Source organism: Ochlerotatus camptorhynchus, unplaced genomic scaffold, assembly GCF_037179485.1.
Source record: "Ochlerotatus camptorhynchus isolate MF236.1 unplaced genomic scaffold, CSIRO-AGI_Acam_v1.1 ptg000033l, whole genome shotgun sequence".
Taxonomy (NCBI): Eukaryota; Metazoa; Arthropoda; class Insecta; order Diptera; family Culicidae; genus Ochlerotatus; species Ochlerotatus camptorhynchus.
Genome location: NW_027040524.1, coordinates 1725891 through 1747973, shown reverse-complemented (window position 1 = coordinate 1747973; position 22083 = coordinate 1725891). Strand labels below are relative to the sequence as shown.

The 22083-nt window shown below is 42.2% G+C and overlaps 2 protein-coding genes across 2 annotated transcripts in view; one reads left to right on the top strand and one right to left on the bottom strand.

The window, feature by feature from the left end:
• LOC135708871 (uncharacterized) overlaps nucleotides 1-20211 on the top strand; it is a 33405-nt gene extending 13194 nt beyond the window's left edge. The window contains exons 8-15 of the mRNA XM_065231047.1: nucleotides 8560-8632; nucleotides 10665-10940; nucleotides 11256-11443; nucleotides 11507-11795; nucleotides 18914-19198; nucleotides 19253-19408; nucleotides 19471-19954; nucleotides 20017-20211. Of these exons, the coding sequence (XP_065087119.1) occupies nucleotides 8560-8632; nucleotides 10665-10940; nucleotides 11256-11443; nucleotides 11507-11795; nucleotides 18914-19198; nucleotides 19253-19408; nucleotides 19471-19954; nucleotides 20017-20204 (1939 nt within the window). The 3' untranslated portion in view covers nucleotides 20205-20211. The remainder of the gene's footprint in view (nucleotides 1-8559; nucleotides 8633-10664; nucleotides 10941-11255; nucleotides 11444-11506; nucleotides 11796-18913; nucleotides 19199-19252; nucleotides 19409-19470; nucleotides 19955-20016) is intronic.
• Nucleotides 20212-20275: 64 nt separating this feature from the next.
• Nucleotides 20276-21038, bottom strand: Ufm1 (Ubiquitin-fold modifier 1). Its single transcript, XM_065231673.1, has 3 exons — nucleotides 20880-21038; nucleotides 20760-20816; nucleotides 20276-20690 (listed from the first exon to the last, which is right to left on the bottom strand). Exons 1-3 carry the CDS (start codon nucleotides 20882-20884, stop codon nucleotides 20489-20491), a joined length of 264 nt encoding a protein of 87 aa, XP_065087745.1. The 5' UTR covers nucleotides 20885-21038; the 3' UTR covers nucleotides 20276-20488.
• Nucleotides 21039-22083: the final 1045 nt, after the last annotated feature.

Below are 22083 nucleotides of genomic sequence, written 5' to 3'. Positions count from 1 at the left end.
GACCTTATGGAACTTTGTGGGTGTGGAGACTTAGCAATTTTAAGCAACTTTGCGTACTTATTTTTTTCAAAATTTATCTCGCCTAACATTTGATAAGGGTCAAAGTTTTTTGTCGATTTTTTTTTCAAATCGATATAGCTTAAAAATGACAAGCCCTACAAAAAAGTGATGTATGGCGAACTTTTAGCAAGTAATCTGAAATTTTATAAAAAAATTTAAATAAATTAAAAAATTGGTTTCTACACTCTAAAAAAATATATTTAAAAATTAAAAGTCATTTTCCCAAAAATGGTACCTCTCAGATTTGCTTGATATTTTTTCTCATGAAAGGCAATATAATTACCTAACTTTTCTTCATACATCGCAAAGTGGGCGCTTTTAAGGAAAAAAAGTTGTTCGAACAACAACTTTTTCATGTTAATTTTTTTTTAGCGTGTTTCACTCAAAGTCGAATAGTAATACGCGCACAACCTTATTAAAATTCGATTAAACTTTATGGGTATACTTTTCGATAATCTGGGCGAAATCTAGCCTAACATTTGAAAAGGGTACAGAGAAGTTACCTGCAAATCGTCCAATAAGAGTTCAGAACAAAACGTTCTAATGAGGAACAGCCATCTCAGCATGGTTTGCACTTTCCTGTGATGGATTGTATTATAATATATGCATACACTCTATCCAACTTCTATAAAACCACCCTCAAATTGTTCCAAATCAACAGGTAAACTAAGTAAAAATCACTTAGTATGTTTTATTCATGAAAAGATTTCAATTCATGTATTTATGATTAATTTAATTAGAAAAATAATCATTCATTTATTTTTATGTATTAGGTGTGTCCATTAGTAAGCAATATGCATATATGTTTATACCTCATCTCTCAAGTGAATACATATAATAGCGCAGGTTTAATGGATTTAATGATACTGAAAAACAAATTGTTTTAAATTTCTTTGACAGTGATGATATTAGTAGGCCTATGCCAGGAAGTAATGATTATGTTTCTGAATATCGAAATGGATATAAAGAGCATGTTCAGAAACGTTTATTGATGATGTCTCTTAAAGAGGCTTTTATGATTTTTGAAGAGAAATACAAAAGTGTTAAAATCGGATTTACTTCGTTCACTCAGCTCCGACCAAAGCATTGCATACTGTTGGATAGTACAGGTACACATAATGTATGTGTCTGTACTATACATGAAAATGTTAAATTGATTATTAATAGCGTAAAATTTGATTCATATAAAGAAATTGCAGACAAAATACTTTGCAGTAGTCCTATTAGAACCATAGATTGTTTTTATCGTACATGTGAAGAATGCATTTCCACAGATAGTATCGTGAGGGAACTTACATCAGTATTAGAAGCAGATGATATGGAAGAAGTTTTATTTCAACAGTGGTTGACTACCGACCGTTGTAATTTGGAAACTATTATTAAACCTGCAGATGAGTTTGTTCAATATTTGACGGAAAAAGTTGAAAAGCTCATAACCCATGATTTTATTCATAAAGAGCAATCATCTTACCTAAGTAATAAAAAAATTCTCTTCAAACGGTGAAATTTTAGTGATTTGCGACTTTTCTGAAAATTATTCATTTATTATTCAAAACTCAGCACAGGGGTATCATTGGAACAATAATCAAGCTACGATACATCCTTTCGAAATTTACTACATAAAAGAAAACAAGTTGGAAAATTTAAGCTTTATTATTATTTCAGAAGTATTGACCCATGATACAATAGCAGTTCAATTATTTATATCAAAATTGTTAGATTTCATTAAACAATCTATTAGTTTCACAAAAATTACTTTCATGTCAGATGGAGCAGCGGCTCATTACAAAAATAAAAAGAATTTTGCCAGTTTGTGCAACTTCAAGTCCAAGTATGGATTGGAAGCAGAATGGCACTTCTTCGCAACGTCTCATTGGAAAGGCCCATGTGACGCAATTGGAGGAACTCTCAAACGAATGGCAAAGAGAGCAAGTCTTGCTCGAGATTATGGAAACACAATCACAACTCCACAAGAACTGTATGACTGGGCAGTTAAACAAACAGATACAAGCATAACAAAATTGAACTTCTGCTTCATATCAAATGATCAATACACAAAGATGTCCGATGAACTCAAGGAGCTGTTCAGTCATGTAAAAACTATACCTGGTACACAAAAATTTCATTGTTTTGTACCTATTTCTCAAAACATAATTTCTACTAAGCGATTTTCACATTCAAAGGAAACTCCGAAAAATTTCACTCTGTTTCCGATAGACTAATAATCAATGAAAAACTCAAATTATGTATGGAGAATTATAGGAAAATAAATTATGCACTAAACAAAAACACTAGAGTTTTCATTTATTAAAACACCATTCGAAATGCCTCTGTATTAGGCCCTTTCAAATGTTAGGCTAGATTTTTGTTTTAAGCACGCCCAGATTATCAAAAGGTCAAAATCTTTATGCTCATTAAGTTTCAACGGATTTTAATAAGGTTGTGCGCGTATTACTATTCGACTTTGAGTGAAACACGCTAAAAAAAATTAACATGAAAAAGTTGTTGTTCGAACAACTTTTTTTCCTTAAAAGCGCCCACTTTGCGATGTATGAAGAAAAGTTAGCTAATTATATTGCCTTTCATGAGAAAAAATATCAAGCAAATCTGAGGGGTACCATTTTTGGGAAAATGACTTTTAATTTTTAAATATATTTTTTTAGAGTGTAGAAACCAATTTTTTAATTTATTTAAATTTTTTTATAAAATTTCAGATTATTTGCTAAAAGTTCGCCATACATCACTATTTTGTAGGGCTTGTCATTTTTAAGCTATATCGATTTGAAAAAAAAATCGACAAAAAACTTTGACCCTTATCAAATGTTAGGCGAGATAAATTTTGAAAAAAATAAGTACTCAAAGTTGCTTAAAATTGCTAAGTCTCCACACCCACAAAGTTTCATAAGGTTCTGAGAGGGTGCTGCCAACTCCGAAGACGAGTTGGCGTGAAATCCGTCTATTACAAAAAAAAATAACGCATACTATACATTTTACCAGCACTATCTAATGCATATCAGTACGGATGCACCAGCAGGACCGTTTGACACATGAAATCGCCGTCATGGACAGTAGCACTCCGAAAAAAACGGAAGGCAACCTCCCCCATCAAGGGTGTCCTAAAGGTCCGTTCGCTATCCAACGGCGAAATGCTGGTGAACGACCATCTGGCCAACGAAATGTTCTCCACACCGGTGTCCTCGCAGAAGATCCGCCGTAAAGCTGGCCAGCTGGCGAAGTTGAAAAGCAGGCGCTTTGCACTGCCTTCGTCCATCTAGCAGCAGAGGACAGCCGAAGCTTCTAATTGTATTCAACCTGCCATTGCATGAAGGGCCAACAACGGTTTGGGTGAATCCGTGAGCAACATCGCAACCACTTGCATCCACGGACTAAATGAGAATCTCCTTCCAATAACAGGATCATACAATCGGTCAAAAAACAGGCCATCCAACAGGAGGATATCCCAATGAGAGGGGAGAAGAGCCCACCCTCTTTTCACGAAATGTTAAAGACAGGGAGTTGGCATTTCCACTCTCCTCATCCATTTCGCGTCAATCGGGTGCCCTGGTGGACCGTCCTGTCACAAACGAAGTCACAGACGGAGCGGCTTTGGTGACGAACCTGCTATTGCAATTTTTCAGTTTACCACATGGCAACACTAATACTGGATTGTACCACATGGCAACACTACATGCATTAGAATGTTTTGGTGCTATCTCTTTTACTCTACTCAAAACTGAAATGCATAAAAAATGACACAATTAGGTTTTGCACCGTCGGGGTTAACCTCAATCTGATGACAGTTCAGTGGTACTGTTTACGTGGACTTAGTCGATTTTTTCTTGGGTGGATTTTCTCGATAATTTTTCAGACTGCAGTGAGATGCAAACCACACTTCTGCAATGTCCATGAGCAACATCCTTTCATCGCGCTGTTCCTCGACAATTTTCAAGTTAAAATTCTGAAATTTTAGAATTTGTTTTTTCGAAAAAACGACTAAGTGCTTGTAAACAGTACCACTGAACTGTCAAAAAGGTTCAGCCTATTAACACTGAGTTCATTTGTGACGTCACGCTGCAGAACCTAATAGACGAGTGCACGGATGGATTTGAGTTCACTCACTCGACAAAAAGTGACACAACAGCGGAGTCCTGTTTACTAAAAATGAACACATGAATAATACTCACGAAACATTTGAAATGGGTCTATCAGCTTATGTACACAAAACTTGTTAAGCCTTTTTCGCGCGAACCGAATACGCTCACGCAAACTAACAACACTATCGGGCAGAGGAAATTCTCCCCTTCCCGATAGTGCTCTTGGTTTGCGTGGGCGTACTTTGGTTCTCGTGAAAAGGACCTAGCAAATAATTTACAAAAGTTAATAGGCCCTTTTCAAATATTACGCGAGCATTATTCATGTGTTCATTTTTAGTAAGCAGGGCCCCGCTGTTGTGTCAAAAAAAAATCAGTAGATGAACTAAAGTTCACCCGTGCACTATGATACACTCTTTGCACACTTTCAGACATCATTGCACACAAAATCAACTTTGTTCAAATCAAACCAAAAATACTAGCCCATCTGGTGGCTGATGGCACAAGTTTTTAAGAAAATTCTATTATAGCGAACCACATTATTTTAATTGATTTCTTCGCCAGTTAGTCGTCTGCCACTTCTTTTGTGGTCCTGTCCACAACATTTAATGTTTCATATAATAATGGAATGAAATTTAAGACAAAATAAAGGAATGATCTCACCAGATATGTTGTAAAGAAATCCATGACATCATGTTGATCACGAAGATTTCTAAGAGCTCCCATAGATATGCTGCCACTATATCTTCAACAGCACTCTCGCTTTTCGTTCCTCACAGCAGCGTAAATCCCCATCAACCACGAAACACACTCTAGCTGCTCCAACTAGAGAGATCTCAGCAGAGAAAACAAAGCCTGCGTCCACTTTCCATCACCAATCACTCGTGACACAACGGCTTCAGTTCGCCAGTACACAGTCTACCAACATTTTGTTATACAACCATCCCACATTGCGCCCCAGGAGTCCCAGGATGCAATCGGGTCAATTTTTCTCCGAGCAACTATGGGATTAATTGAAAAATCATCCATTTCGATTTTCGAACGAGAGATTCCTAAGCTCCCTATCACCGTTCCCATTGATCTTCATGATGATGGTGATGATGGTATCAGAGCAATGGTGCATTCACGACTGAAAAGGAAAATCGAGTAAAATTCTTTTGTTTTGTGAGGAGAGAGGGACATGTGTGGCATATATAAGGTTTTGCACCGTCGAGGTTAACCTCAATCTGATGACAGTTCAGTGGTACTTTTTACGTGGACTCAGTCAATTTTTTCTTGGGTAGATTTTCTCGATAATTTTTCAGACTGCAGTGAGATGTAAACCCATGAGGTAAGTCACTCAGCACATTGTGCCGAAATTAGATTCAGCACAGCTTGGGCACATCCTTCGGCACAATCTTGTAGGCATTAGATTGTTGTAAATAGAATAGGAGCACTGCTGGACAACTGCTATTGAAGCTGTTCACTATATTACGTGCTGTTTGGCTGTATATTCAGGAACATCCTCTCATTGAATATACCTGAGGGACTCAGACCAGCAGTTACCTTCTCGGTTCACCTATAGATTTAAATCCGAAATTTAGGTTCTAACGTAGGCTCGAGAGAAAGAGGCAGTTAATCAGACCCAATTAGTACTCTTTATTCAAATAATGCTGCAACTCACACGAAACAAACTACAGAAGTCATATTCATCATCCTCTATATTCGGTCTCCAACAATGTTCCTCACCGATTTCAACTGGTCGTCGATAGACCATTGCTTTTCGCATCACGAAAGGCTAGTTTTCTGGTCTGCCTTTGAGGACTTTTAGGATAGAACATCATCATCAACATTGAGCATCATCTGCAACCGATGTAGACATTGCATTTCTCCATGGTTGCCACTAGACCGATTTATCCATGCGATTTTAAACCAAAACATTCTAGGTGTCAGAAATACCAGGTAGCCGGGTTGGGTATTTTAGAAACAATCGCAGCTTGCTCAATGACCGGTACAATCGGCACACCTGCGGCACACTGATAACAAAGATGACCCAAGATTGGTGTGCGGAGTGACCTACTCCTTGTGTAAGCTGAGCTGAGCCAAAAAGTTGAGCACGTTATTTCGGGACCTTCTAGTCTTAGAGTTACGTCTATGATTTCACCACGCATTTCCTTGACAATTTTCAAATTAAAGTTCAGGAATTTTAAAATATTTGTTTTTGAAAAAACGACAAGTGCTTGTAAACAGTACCACTGAACTGTCAAAAAGGTTAAGCCGATTAACATTGAGGTCATTCGTGACGTCACACTGCTGAACCTAATTAGCGCTAGTGTAAACAGATCTTTTTTATTTTTACTATAGAGATTTTTAGCCATATGGCTAGTTCATCTCTTCAAAGTATGTAAACAGGTCTTAACTTGACGCTTAATGAGTCAGCAAGCCATGTGTGCAGCCTGGTAAACAGAGGTCTCTATGGCAACGCTTCATAAACACACACGGGCAACTCTCCACTCACTTTCGGACTAGCTTTTCACAAGGTAAGTCGCACATTTGGAATCTGGATCGCCAATGTGTGACTTAGCTTGTGAAGAGCTAGTCCGAAAGTGAGTAGAGAGTTGCTCGTGTGTGTTTATGAAGCGTTGCCATAGAGACTTCTGTTTACCAGGCTGCACATACGGCTTGCTGACTCGTTAAGCGTCAAGTTAAGACCTGCTTACACTAGTGCTAATATATGCCACACAAATAGGGGGACTTTTATGAACGAATCACGGCTTACATATGCCAGGCTAGCTCATTAGAGAGTAAACATCAACCGAAGTAGGCCGAAGTTACGTCATCAGAATCGTTAAAGTAAATTGTGCAGAAGGGAAGTTTTTTTTTCACAGGTCTCGGGTTTTCTTCTTCTTATTTCCTTTATTTAACGTCGGTCTCTGTTCCGCAATCTAGTGCCAATCACCGACGGACATCGATTGCCATCCATTGACGGCAATCGAATGTGCAGGAAGGCAGCTTTCACACCTGCGTAGGATATCGCACCCCTTCAACACACATTGGCCTGGACCAACGGCTTTACTTCCCTTCCGAAGGAGTGACCAGAATTTTTTATACCTCAGAAAAATCCCACCGACCTCGGTTGGGATTGAACCCAGACCCATTGGGGTGACGAAAGCAGTCACGCTTACCACTACACCACCGGCGTCGGCGGTCTCGGATTTTCGACGTGCCTCACGGGATTTTAATTCATCCGGGTGTTGGCACATGGTGGCAAACCCCGAACTCAAGCAGCTCTAAGAGATGTTGTAGAGGTGCCTGATAGCTTCGTGGTCCGACAGCAGTTCCTTTTCCCTGACATCGAACATCTAACTCATCTTGAGCATCGGATCCAGTCCCTTCGGGGTAAAACAGCAAAAAAGGTTATCTTCCATTTAATTCCACTTAATTAATTTTGGTATCCATGACAGATACGTATTTCGACTACAATGTGCAGTCGTCATCAGTGTCATTCCCACTAAATCTGGACTTTTTTTACCTAGGGGATGAGTACTTAAGGGGGTTAGATTTTGATAAGTTCTTTAGTGGGAATGACACTTTCATTACTTCATTATGATGGCTACCAAGCCTTTGGGGATTTTCCTTTTTAGAGAGTTTTATAGATTTTCCTTTAGCTTACTTAAATCTTTGGTTTTTATTAGTTAGGTAGGTTCCGATTCAACACATTGTAGTTTCATTTTTATACCTATGATCTTGACTTTTTTTACCTAGGGGATGAGTACTTAAGGGGGTTAGATTTTGATAAGTTCTTTAGTGGGAATGACACTGATGACGACTGCACATTGTAGTCGAAATACGTATCTGTCATGGATACCAAAATTAATTAAGTGGAATTAAATGGAAGATAACCTTTTTTGCTGTTTTATTTAGCATTCCGCTAACAACCCAATTTCATTACTTCATTATGATGGCTACCTGTTCATTATGTTGGTTTGCCTTTGCGGACTTCGGTTCGCGAGAAAATGGCCTTACAAGGTTTGTTTACAAAATGGAGTTAAGGCCATTTCAATTGTTGGTCTTGACTTGTTTGTTTATTTCAACGATTCTCATGAAGAGGGAGAAGCAAATACTACACACAAAATCTAATAAATCAATCACAATATTGCGCAAGAAAATTCTTGGCAAATAAAAATTATCAAGTAATTTGTTCCCATAATGAGGGGTTTCGGTTTTTCGTGTCTCTGTTGTTTACGTGTTACCGTCGGATGACTTAATGCTTGTGAAAAGTTGGAGTTGAAAAATCACTCGTAGAGACTCGTACTCGGACTCGTAGTGAATCAGCCAAAATGAAGTGTCAGGTGAAATACTGCGGCCGGAACAGCAGGAATTATCCTGGATTGGGTTTTTTGCGCTTTCCTACTGATTATATCACAAGATCCCAATGGATTAAGTTCTGTCGGATGTATTCCGGAACCGGCGAAATTAAACCAAGCTCACGAGTCTGTAGCGTAAGTGTTGACGGTACAAGTGTTTTGCATTTTATCAATGTTGCTATGATCTTTTTTAATTATTTGCAGGCCCATTTCTTAGAGGACTGCTTCCGCGTCGATAAAAATGAGAAGAAAACGAAAAAAAAAAAGATGCCGTTCCGTCGATTGAAGCTTTCTTGCTACCTCCTGAAGACGAACCGAAAGAGAGCGATCGGTTGTTGGACTTTTATAAATCCCGTCCCGTGGATAGCCGAAGTATGTTGAGTTGATTTGAGCTGAAATTTTGTTGTTACCAACTGTTATGAAATGATGAATAAATGTGTGAATATTTTAAGCATTTCCTTTATTGACCAATAACAATACATCACATTAACAAACAATCCCATAAAGATGGTCAGATATAGACATTTGAATACCCGAACCAAACCCGTACCCAATTCATAAAAATTTCAAGAACCCGAACCCGACCTGACCCCTGTAATTAATGGAATTAATTTAATTACGGCTACTTTCTGTGCCGGAGTTGAAGTTTTTGCATGCCCCTTGATGCTACCCGCACCCAAGTATACCCCTTACCCCATCCGAACTCAAAAATATTTTCTTCGTATACTCGTACCCGACACGAACCCGAAAATTTAGAGTAACCGTACCTGAATATCTCTACAACCCCCTCCATTTTGAGAAAACTATCAAATTTACGATACAACATGCTTGATACACTACAATTTAGCTAAACTACATACCGATTCCTGAACTGAAGAAACGAAAATATTGCAGTGCAAATGGTTCAAGCAAGAAAATATTTTGTATTCGATATCAATACTTCCCATTGATTGATGTTTTGTACTGCTGGCTCCCACTGACAGTTTGTGACAGCTCATTTCTGGCTTCACTTGACATTCACATTTTCCGAGTCTGTTTCTCCCTACATATACCAGCTCATGACGTTACATAAAACATGACAAGAGCGGAGTAGCTAGCCTAGTATAAGTAAGCCGTGCTAGATTTCTAGCTGTCAGTTCCTCTGAGAAACGTCTCTTGGGTCACCTTATGGAACCACCGACTATCCCTACGATGGGACTTTGCACTTATTACGTAAGATTAGAAAAAATAAAAATTCTTACATTTTCTCACAAGGGAATCTCAGAAATACCTTACGAAGAACATGTTAATGCTAGATCTAACTAAAGGGGAGCTGAGATAGAAAAATCTTACGTAATAAATGCATGGGCCGTCCGCACAATGCACCATACTGACTTTCCTTCAATAAAAAGTCATTTAAAAACGTCTTTTCCTAAAACCAGAAACCTTCTGAAGACGCAATTGTCCGTTAAATCATGTTGCTTCATAATCCATCTTGCTATCTGTCTAGCCAGTTGTTTGTATTTCTTCTTCTACTTCAGTTATCAACACGCAAAAATCATGACCGGACTTAGCTAGCAAATCATACCGGGCAGGACTATTATCACCTTTAACCACGTCGCACACCCCGATGACACTCAATTTAAATTTGAGCTACTCGTGCAACGGTCACGATTTTACATCGTTTTGCCCGATCACCCTCGTCCATCCCAACGCGGCTCACTCTCTTCAGCTTGTCGATCTTCTCAAAGCATCACGCGAGCCACCGATCTGTTGTCGTATATAAATCACGCTTTTATAATTAATTGCAGTTTCAGTACAAAACATTTAGCACGTCATTAATTCAATACTGTTTTTCCATTTTATTTTGACTACGGTTCTTCGCCTCCGATTCAGACGGCGACGCATACCTTCCCAGTAGGAGCTATGAATCTCTTATCAACTCAACCGCCGTCACACGCCGCACAAATCTAGCAAAAACAACTCTCATTTCGCGAATAGCCTTCGAACCGTGAGGATGCTGTAAGGAACTTTCTTCCTGTTATCATCGTTGGTACTTTTCCAGAAAGATATTCTATACCTAGTGCTTAGTGAGCTATAACTGCCGTAGAAATGTTCGTAACAATAATGGCAAGTATATAATCCGGCTGTGAGCCTACAGTTTTCAAAAACAAATTCCAAATTCCAGCGATGCGTGTCGTTCCGGTCCATGCTGTTGGTGCTGATTCTACAATCCGCTGGCTTCTGGCGCCAATCCAACGGTCATTCATACTACATTCAACCTGCTGCCAGCGAAACCACATCAACTGCTTCGGAGAAGATCAGCTGTAGTGAGCTGTTCACCGTGGACCGTACAAACTACTATCAGAAACGATACGAGGGAAGCCTGCTACTGAAGAGTGATGTCACGCTGCATGACGTTGAGATCGACCTGCGATTCGATCGCCAAGTCGACCTGCTTGTAGTAAGTATAACGGAATGGCAACGCTGCTTTGCTGAACTTGAATTGGGCAGGGCGATCTCTCTCAAGTGTCTACTTACGTTCCTTCTATTTAAAGTTCGAAGGTAAACAAGTGCAACGGTGTTGGTGCTTTAGGTACCTACTCGAGTATCAATGAAGGAAACGATCGCAACAGCATGCAAAATAAGTGCATATTGATTACACGTTTTATTGTGATTCGCGGAACTTGAACGCATTCCTCAGGGGAACCCCCCACGACCGATGAAGATGAATAAATTCAAATGAATTCAAATCATTCACCTTGCTATGTGTTTTCAGAACTATTTCGGAGTTTCAAGCAGTGTGAACAACCGTGGTTTCCGTATAATGAAATCCGGTTACAAGTTATTCCCTCAAACGATTTTGAAACTCAAACTTGAAGTAAGCTATTCCACCTCCATACAACCAGGGTTGGAGGAAGTCCGACTCAATGGAGCTATACTGTGTCCTCTGGAGCCAGTCACCAGGTACGCTTAGAACTGCTTCTGCTAATTGGCATGCTTTCAAACTAAAATACTTCTCCGCCGTAGAATCAACGTGGCAGGGGAATCATCAACTCCAGTCTACCGCTATCCGCCAAGCAGCTGGAATCTTGGCATGAATCCCGTGCCACTGTTACGGCCAACGGTGGCCGTAACTGCTCCAAGGAACTTTACGGACACTCGGGAGGACAGATTCAATTCATCGTGTGCAGCGATGGGGCCGAACATTATCATCACTTCCGGACGATGGGATGGAGTGCTCACGCTCAATACCGATGTGGCCGTTGATCTCGTGCACATTGAGATTGTTTTCGATCGCCCGATCTATGTCCTTGGGGTAAGTAGGAGTAACGTGTTCTATGATAACAACCAGACGTGTCAATTTAGCCCAGACGTTCAAATGGAACAAATTTCTTCGAAAATGTTGTATAAATTTTCAAATTCAAATTCGTTAGAAATGGTTTGCTCACTAGCGCCACAAACGAAGTGACAGACGGAGCGGCTCGAAAACTTTGATGACGAACCTGCTATTGCAATTTTTCAGTGTACCACATGGCAACACTACTACCAACCGTTGGCAACTAAAAATTTAAATTGGCTAACTACTTCACTAGCCTATTGGTCCCAAGTACATCTATAAGCGTATCCCATTCTAGTCAAAAGTGTAGTACAGTAAAATTTCGCTCGTTGGGCTATGTTTAGGTGGGCTACGTTTTAGTTGGGCTCCCGTTAGTTGGGCTGTAGCCCACCTAAATCGAAGTCAAATGTCATTTTGAACAGTACTATTTCTTTTTCGAGGGGCTCATGTATGAACAATTTGGATAGTTACTAAAGCCTCGGCTAAAGCATTGTGATGATAATTAACAATCGGTGTTTCCCTCAACCAATTTTCAAGTTGACACCTCAACCCAACTAACGAAAGTCTTTCACTAAGTGGGCTACAGGTTAAGCACAACGAGCGAAAGTTGACTGTACTACATTATGTTTGTTTTGATTCGCTATGAAAGTTTGACAGATAAAATTGGATTTTGGATTTTTCTATGTTTCGAGCTCGGATTCGAGGGGTGCATCGATTAGCTAGGAACCGAGGATAGTACCAGAGCTGAGCCAAAAAGTTGGGCACGTTTCTTCGGGACCTTCTGGTCTTAGTTACCTCTATGGTACTACCATATCTTCGGTCCCAAGCTAATCGATGCATCCCTCGAAACATTGGAAAATCCACGAACCCCTCATTTTATCTGTCAAACTTTCATAGCGAATCAAAACAAACAAAGTGTAGTACTGGAATTTATACTAGAATGGGATACGTTAATCGATTTTCTTGGGACCAATAGGCTAGTCAAGTAGTGAGCCAATTTAAAATCGTTAGTTTCTAATTGATTGTTTGTTGGTACTACTGGATTGTACTAGTATTTTCACCAAATGTACTAGAATGTTTTGGTTCTATCTCTTTCACTCTACTCTAAACTGAAATGCATAAAAAATGACAAAATGATACACTCTTTGCATATTGTCAAAGATCATTGCACACAAAATCAACTTTGTTCAAATCAAAACAAAAATACTAGCCCATCTGGTGGCTGATGGCATAAGCTTCTAAGAAAATTCTATTTCAGCGAACCTCATTATTTTAATTGATTTCTTCGCCAGTTAGTCGTCTGTCACTTCGTTTGTATATTACCATTCAAAATTCTAAACTTTATGTGGAATATATCGCGGCTGGTGGACGGAGTAAGTCCAGACTGGTCTTAATTCTGCGCCCAAACATGGCTTCGGACGGAGATCTGCTTTGTGGTGCTGACAGGTTTGGTGTGGTTCGGTAGGTCAACAGAAAAGTGTCCAGTGCTTTCTGAATTGATCTTCTCCCCTCTCGAATCTTTTTGACCGCTCGCTTGAAGGTGTCCACGGAACGCTCAGCTTGGCCGTTGGACCAACAATCAATACGAAACTAACGATTTAAAATTGGCTCACTACTTGACTAGCCTATTGGTCCCAAGAAAAACGACTAACGTACCCCATTCTAGTGTAAATTCCAGTACCACACTATGTTTGTTTTGATTCACTATGAAAGTTTGACAGATAAAATGAGGGGTTAGTGGATTTTCCTATGTTTCGAGGGGTGAATCGATTAGCTTGGGATCGAAGATAATACCAGAGCTGAGCCAAAAAGTTGAGCTCGTTTCTTCGGGACCTTTTGGTCTTAGAGTTACATCTATGGTTGGACTGCGGATGAAACAACGCAGTTGTCACGTGATCGATACCGTTCTCGAGGCAGAATTGTGGAAACTCGGCGTTGGTGAACTGCGTACCGTTGTAGCGGACTCTTGCGTACGCGCTTTGGGCGGACTCTTGGCTGCAACTGCGCAGTGACGGCACGATTTGACATGCGCAGCGATATCGGAATCGATAGACGGCCAGTAGACGAAGCTGCGCGCAATCGCCTTCATGCGCTGGATGCCCGGATGACCACGATGGAGATGGTGTAGGCAACGCATCCGGAAATCGATCGGAATCACTAAACGTTCGGCAAACATCACGCACCCTTGAACCGTAGATAGTGAATCTCTTCGGTTGAAGAATTGTTGGATCTCTCGGTCCGAAATGGCCGTTTTAAACTGTGGCCAACCTTGCTGAACGAAGCGGTAGACCTTGATAAGTGCAGGGTCGAAACGGGTGGCGTGCTGTATTGCCCTGAAACTGAGAGGAAGTGCGTTAACTGCTGTTACCGGCGTTTAACATTTTGTTTTCCATCATTAGATGTGGGGAGTAGGGCAAATAAAATTGTTAGTGTAGCTAACGGTCGATTTGTAGTGGGGGCGATCAACACCCGACGGTGTGGATCGCGTGTGCCGTCTGATAGCAGTAGGTAGCTGATAGCGCTCTACGCTACCTACGATCGTGGGCGGATGGAGAGGATCGCAAACGACTGGCCGAAGGAGAACGGAGGAGAGGTTAAAACAGACGTTTTCGGGATCAAGACCCCCGTTTCGACCCACGCGGTTTGTGAAGTGTCCGGTATCAGTACGGCCGTCCAATCATCTCTGGGTCCGGGTTATCGGACCGAAAGTTATCCAGCAACTGTGCTTGTCGGGTCGTCACCAAAGCGCCTAGCAAGGATTGGCCTCTCGTTGCCTTGAAAGCGCGGACTGTTAGTTCCAGCAGCAAGTCGACCATTGCGGCCGCCAACCACCGCTATTACCAGGCCAAGCCGCCCACGTACCGGCCAGGTACAGCGATCATCCCCGGTTCTACTTCCACGGATTGCCCGTTCGTCGGTCGCCCTCCCGCCGGCCTTCCACCGGCGCCATAGCGCTGTCCGCTAGTCCCTCGTTACATCATCGGACAACGTCGGCCTATGCTGGCTCCGGGCGACCCCACAACCAAGGTCACATCGCCGTAGCCAGGCTTCCCGGCGGTTCAAGAATACGCCCTGCTGGTCCGCTATCCACCAAGCTATCATCACTCATGGTACAGCGTCGGCAGCCGACGACGCCGAATAGTGAACAGGCGCAGTTGAGCGCTGGGTCCATAGCCGTCACCATCGTCGCATCCATCACTGCCACCAACGCTGCAAGAATCGATTTCCTTCCTTGCGGCCGCCCGATCACCGTCTAGAGCGGCACTACCGCCCGTCATCCCGCCCGAGCTGCCAACCTCGGTATTCTTCAGCCACGTTGGGCCGAGATCTAACCATCACCCGATTTCTGCACTGCCCCCACTGTCATCACTGGCCGAATAAAGCGTAAGGTAACAAAATTCACATTTTTCTAGGTCTCCTCACATCCGAAAGGTCTCCCTCGCCCGAACGCCCTGAGACCCGGAACCTTAGTGGATTTGTGTGCCCACCCTGGATGCTACCGTCGGCTCTAGACCAGTAGCTTGGGGTCTTGGCTGGTCTTCTTCTGGGACACAGCGGTTCCGGGGCCAAAAATTGGTCTTATACTGCATCTAATGCAATGGATCTTACATCGTTCTCCGTGATGATGCTGGCTACGACGAAGTCTACCTCTGGTTTGACGTGTTGATTGATCTACCGGGACAGGATATCGGCGTTTCCGAATTTCGTCGTGTTTACGTAAACAATGTTGAAGTCGTAGAGAAGCAACTGTAAAGCCCAACGTTGTAGCCGGTTCGTTGTGTAGACTGGGATGCCATTTTTCGACCCGAAGATCCGAAGAAGTGGAGCATGATCAGTTTGTAGTGTGAAGCTCCGACCAAACAGCATCTTGTGGAACTTGGTCACAGCGAAGATGATCGCAAGCCCCTCACGGTCTGGTTGACTGTAGGCTTGCTCGGCGGCTGTCAGTGCTCTAGAAGCGTGCTGCACCCGCCTGGAAACTTATGACTAATGGTCGCACCAACTCCAACCGATGACGCATCCGCTGCTACCACTATCTCGCGTTGCGGGTTGTAGTGCGTCAGTGGTAAATCTGAGGTGAGAATCTGCTTGATGGTGGAGAAAGCCTTGTCGCATTCCACTGACTAGACAAACTTCTTGTCGGCTTTGAGAAGCTCATCCAGCGGATATCGCAACGTACGCATACTCGGGACGAATTTCCCGTAGTAACTGATCGCTCCCAGAAACGATTGAACTCCAGAGACGTCTGTCGGCGCTGGCAGATAGATTCAACTTTCGCTGGATCTGAACGCAGACCTTGCCCGTCGATGAGGTGTCCCAGATACTTGATTTGACGCTGGCCAAACGAGTACTTTTCTGCTTTGATGGTGAATCCGAACTCCTGAATTCGACGAAGGGCGGCTTGGACGACCAGAACATCATCGAGATACCCCGAAGTGCAGTTGAGTCCAGCGAGCATTGTGTCTATAAGCTGCTGAAACGCTCCGGGTGCTGCCTTAACTCCCGTTGGAAGCCGATTGTACCGATAGAGACCTCGATGTGTGCCAGCCTAGCGAAGATGTCCTGCGGTAGAGGAAGTGGGTACTGATACGACTGCAGCGCATCGTTGAGGCCCGTGGAGTAGTCACCGCAGATGCGGATTGCACCACTTGCCTTACGAACAACGACGATTGGAGCTACCCACTCCGAGAAATCGACAGGTGTGATGATGTTGGCACGTTCCAGCCAAGGATTTACATTCCCTCAACGTGAACTTAACCTTGGTCTACGAGCACAACCCTAGTTCATCATTGAACACCGTTGGAAAGCTGCTTGGAGGAAGCTGATCGATGTTGGATAGCTGCTGATTTGATTGCAGAACTGATCCATAGGCACCAACCCGAAGTTAAACGTGTCGATTAGGTCCAGTCCAAGCAGATTAAGCTGCTGCATAACCACGAAAAATCGACCTTGATGGTTCTCCCCTTTGATTGCAACTTCACAGGAACACTGAAAATCCAGTTTCAAGGGTTTGCCCGATGCAGTAGCGGCTTGAATCGTTGCAGGACTTGCTGTGACTGCACGCTTCTAGTTACCGGCTTGGACGAGTACCACTTGCCTAGAGATTTCACCTTTTTAGCGCTTTGTGGCCCACCTGACCACATTCCTCACACCGATTTTTGAGGAAAGGGCAGTCCTTGGAATAGTGTATGGCGCCACAGTTCCAACAAGTACTGGAACTGCACCTCGCTGATTCGGGGATCTTGAACCTGGTGATCCTCGTCCTCCGCGGGAATGCTTCCCACGAACTGCTTCCGTTTCAATGCTTGCACTACTGTCGACGAAGACGCTGCCTCTATCATCGCCGTGTCGTGCCTGAGGTTCACAAGTCGTTGACATTCGTCGGAAATCTGCTCCAGCGTGATGACATTCTGCATCTCGATTCTGCTCAGCAACTTGGTTCTAACCTCCGCATTGCTTTCCGCTTTCAGCCCGCAGACGAACACGAGGCATTCCTAACAAAACCTTATAACGCACGTACCATCCAGCAAACGTGACGTTATGATCCGTCTCGTACCGAAATTCGCGAGAAGTTGCTCAGGGTTCGTCGGCACTTGAATGTTGATAGCCGACATCACCGCCCGAAACATCTGCTCCTGCGGTTTCAAAAACGACTGTTGCTGCTGCATCTGCTGTTGCACCTGCTGCTGCATTTGCTGAAAAAAATGCAACATCGCTGGATCTATCGATGGAATGTTTTGTTGTTGTTGCTGCTGCTGGTGGTGGAGGTGAGGTTGAGTTTGCTGGAACATCGGCGGACGGATGATTGGGTTTAATTGCGGCTGGGTGTTCACTCCCGGTTGCTGGTTTTGCACTGCTGGATCCTGCTGCAGTCCATTTCCCGACACTGATTGTTTATGTAGTTCACTCCCAGGTGAAAACATACTGTTGTCCGCAATTCTTCTCCTCTTCAGTGAACGAAACACTTTCGCTCACTCGCGTGAAATGTTCTCAAACAATTTCGTTCTTCCGACGTCGCCAGTGTTACGAACGCGCTAACGGGGTGGCCGTGTACATCATGTACAATAAAATGAACGTGAACGTAAACTAGCAAATAAAATTTTATTAAAATGACGAACTAAAAGTATACATTGACTTGCGGGAAGCGCACACGATACAAGATGACGGACTCGAACATATTATATGCGGAGTGATTTGAGATTTAAGCGTAAAAATATACCGATTTTTATAGGGGAAAAGCTGGCTTCGTCAATACCTTAACCTATTATCGTCAGGGGGTAAACAACGTCCTTGAGAGCATTGTGTTTCAGAGCGACTATTGACCAAATTTGAGTGCTCTAGGACTTTGTTTACCTCCTGACGATAAGGTATTGCCGAAGCCAACATTTCCTCTACATCATCTGATAGAGCTTTGTTTTCTGAGTACAACGATATTTTTATCGATCCTGTAAGACATTCATCTCGATTTTTAATCCCACCAAGAGGCGCTAAGATGTTGATTTTTGCTAATGTAATCATACTTATTTATAATAGTTCCCAGTGTATCAAAATTTATGAAATTTTGGATTTCGGTTCCATTTTTAATGCATAGGTACCTAGAAATATTTCGTGTGATTTTTAAGGAGACTTTACTACGAAAATCTGAAGAGATGGCAAAGGATATTCAGAGCATAATAAGAAAGGATATTCTTAAAATACTTGATGGGAATGCTGACAATTGCAAGTAAATGGAATTCTACATATTTTTACAAAGAAATTTTGAGGATAACTGGAATTTTCGGAAGCATTTTTGACAATTATGAAGACAATATCAGAGGATAATTCAATGTGAATCGTAAGCAGAATTCCTAGAAGAATTCCAGAGAATTTCTTAGGACGATATAAAGACAATTTTGATGATTATTTTATGCAAAATCTAAGAGGAAAACTTGAGAAAATACTTAATGTATGCTAAAGAAAATTCCAATGGAATTTTCGGTCGAATTCAGTGGATTATATGTAAAGTTATTTATAAAGGTTGAATTTAACATTAAATTGGTAATAACCTGTAATAACTATGTTGATTCCAAAACCAATGCAATCTATATTTTCCTCAGAACCTATTCGGCGAAGTGCACACCACCGACGGCATTCGGTTCGTGCTTGAAAATAGCACACTGGCACTGGCTGCGGATGCCGAAGTGACGCTAAACTTTTTCGTCAAGTTCAACGAGAATGGTCGCATTCCGGACGTCCAGGAAGTCAACTTCAACGGTCGGGACGTATGCCGGCAGCGGAAACGGCGAGTTTCCATCACAACCGAAACCTCGCTCGGTGTATTTGGCGAATCTCGACCGTCATGGAGCAGCTCGACCACGGAATCGTCGTTTGAACGGTCGACTGTAAGTAGATGACGAAATGCTTGATCTAAGTCATTTAATAACATTGAACTTCAGACCAGTGGCAGAGGGGATTCGGAGGAACAATACGACGATAGCGACTGCGCCACGGTTTATCCTTCAACTGAACCGGTGGTGCAGTCTAGGATCATCGGAGGAACAAATGCCAAATCCGGTGAAATTCCGTGGCACGTTGCCATCTACTATGACGAGGTAGGTCTACATTCTAAACCATAATCTAGTTTAAATGAGTTGAAAATATTCCTGAATTTCAGCAATACCAGTGTGGTGGCAGTATCATTTCACAGCGGAACATTCTAACGGCCGCACATTGTCTTACGAAGGAAAATAGTAACGAAACGCTGGAAATGGACCTCTTCAAGGTGTACATCGGTATCGTGGATATCGGCCTGATAGATGACTATTTCTTTCATACCGCTGAGAGTGCAGTCATTCATCGAGACTACAATTCAGCCACACAGACGACCGACATTGGCATTTTAAAACTGAAACGAGATATTATTTTCAACAATTTCATAAAACCAGTCTGTCTGTATAGAAACACGACGGACATCAGTGCGTTCTACAGCCGATACGGAAAGGTAGCCGGATGGGGCATTAATCGAAGTGGAGTCGTTACCAACCATTTGAATTATCTGGATATGCCAGTGGTGTCGCAAAAGAAATGCTCACAGACAAACATACAGTACAATACGGTTCTGGCTTTTGGGGAATCGTTCTGCGCTGGACATGCTGATGGTACGTAACTTATGCTATCACTATGAACCTAACTTGACCACGATCATTTATTCCACTTCCAGGAAATTCTGTGTGCAATGGAGATAGCGGTGGAGGCTTGGTATTCGTCGACGACTATCGATACTATCTGCGGGGAATCGTATCGATCAGTGCCCAGAAACGCAATCAACTAATGTGTGACCCAAATCGATACTCGGTGTTTACCGATGTATCGAAATTTCTCAGATGGGTTCGACAAAACATGGATTAGATTATTAGCCAAGTATCATAGGAATGTAATATTTATTCAGAGAAAGCCCCCGCCTGACACGCCGGATTCCATTTCAATAAACTGATCTATCTATATTCTTGCTTTTAAATACTTACAAAACTCAAACAAATGGAACCGAGTTACAAAACAAACAAAAATCATCAGATAAGCTTCCATATGCTTTCGAAGCTAAAATTCATCTAAAATGCTCGTGATAGCTGGAATTTCGCATAGGTTGAATCAGGCTAATCCTATAAGCGCGTTATAAACCCTTCTCATTGCCTTCATTGTGGTGACCCCACGCGATCCCGCGGGATTAACCGGAGCTCGGAGCCGTGCTTCAGGAACACATTGCCGGCCGTTTGCTGCGGATTGATACCGATACCGTCGTCGGTGATGATGGCACTCGTTGCCGGCGGGACCTTGAACTCTTCGGCGGCAAACTTAAGGACGGCCGTAAAAGGAGTTGCCTCCGGGACGCTAAGCCTGGAGCGAGAATGTTTTTACGTTGGTCACGCAATCATATATAAACAGGCGCAAGTGATTGGTACTTACACTTTGAACGGGAGCTTGGGATCCGAAGTGAGCGTAATTTTAAATGTAACTTTCGATCTGTGGAATAAAGGAAAAAGTGAAAGTATAACCCGACATCCAGGAGTATCAGCCTGCACTTACGCCATGTTTAACGCACTTAACTGATTACTTCTTCAACTTAGTAACACTAGAAATATGTAGTCTCGAATCTCTTCAATAATTTTATATGCTTAAAACCTTTAAATTATTTAGCAAAATCGGACAAAAATCTGTTCACGTCTGCACTGAGAGCTGCTGCAGATGGAACGATGAAAACAAATTTTGACAGCTGTTTGTAGACACGTTGCGAATTATCGATTGGCTGCGTCCTGGACGAGCATGCATTCAGGTGATATAAGTCGGAAAGGCCTAACTCGAAATATAAACAATCTCACGAGACGATATTTTATAAGAGACGCGTGAAGACTGGAAACCAAAAGTTCAAATCAAACCGTCAAACGCGGTTCCAATCGAGCAATGTAAGTAAACACGAGCGCTTCACGATGAAAAGCATGAAAGCACCGTAGAAATCCGTTTGTTGGAACAGCTAAAATGGCAATTAAACTCAACTTAAGTATTTTCGACTCATCTACCCGACTTGAAAAGGTGTATCAACAATCAATACGAAACGAACGATTTTAAATTGAATCACTACTTGACTAGCCTATTGGTCCCAAGCAAATCGATAAACGTATCCCATTCTAGTATAAATTCCAGTACTACACTATGTTTGTTTTGATTCGCTATGAAAGTTAGACAGATAAAATGAGGGGTTAGTGGATTTTTTCTATGTTTCGAGGGGTGAATCGATTAGCTTGAGACCGAAGAGAGTACCAGAGCTGAGCCAAAAAGTTGAGCACGTTTCTTCGGGAACTTCTGGCCTTAGAGTTACCTCTATGCTACTACTGGATTGAACTAGCATTTTCACCAAATATACTAGAATGTTTTGGTTCTATCTCTTTCACTCTACTCAAAACTGAAATGCATAAAAAAAATGACAAAATAATACACTCTTTGCACACTATCAAAGAATCATTGTACACAAAATCAACGTTGTGCAAAACCAAAACAAAAATACTATCCCATCTGGTGGATGATGGCATAAGCTTCTAAGAAAATTCTATTACAGTGAACCACATTATTTTAATCGATTTCTTCGCCAGTTAGTCGTCTGTCACTTCGTTTGTGGTTTTACTGTGACGCTGAAGCAGACGACAGTCGCTCAAATTAAGTCACTCGACGTAACCACAAAATTGCCAGTTTCTAAACCTTGCAGACAAAATAACTTAGTTGGGCGGGCATCCAG

Bases quoted from the DNA above. Each gene is read 5' to 3' on its own strand.
- Ufm1 (XM_065231673.1), bottom strand. The intron at 20,691-20,759 runs GTAAGTACCAAT...TTCTCGCTCCAG, and splicing joins CCCAAGCTCCCGTTCAAAGT to GCTTAGCGTCCCGGAGGCAA.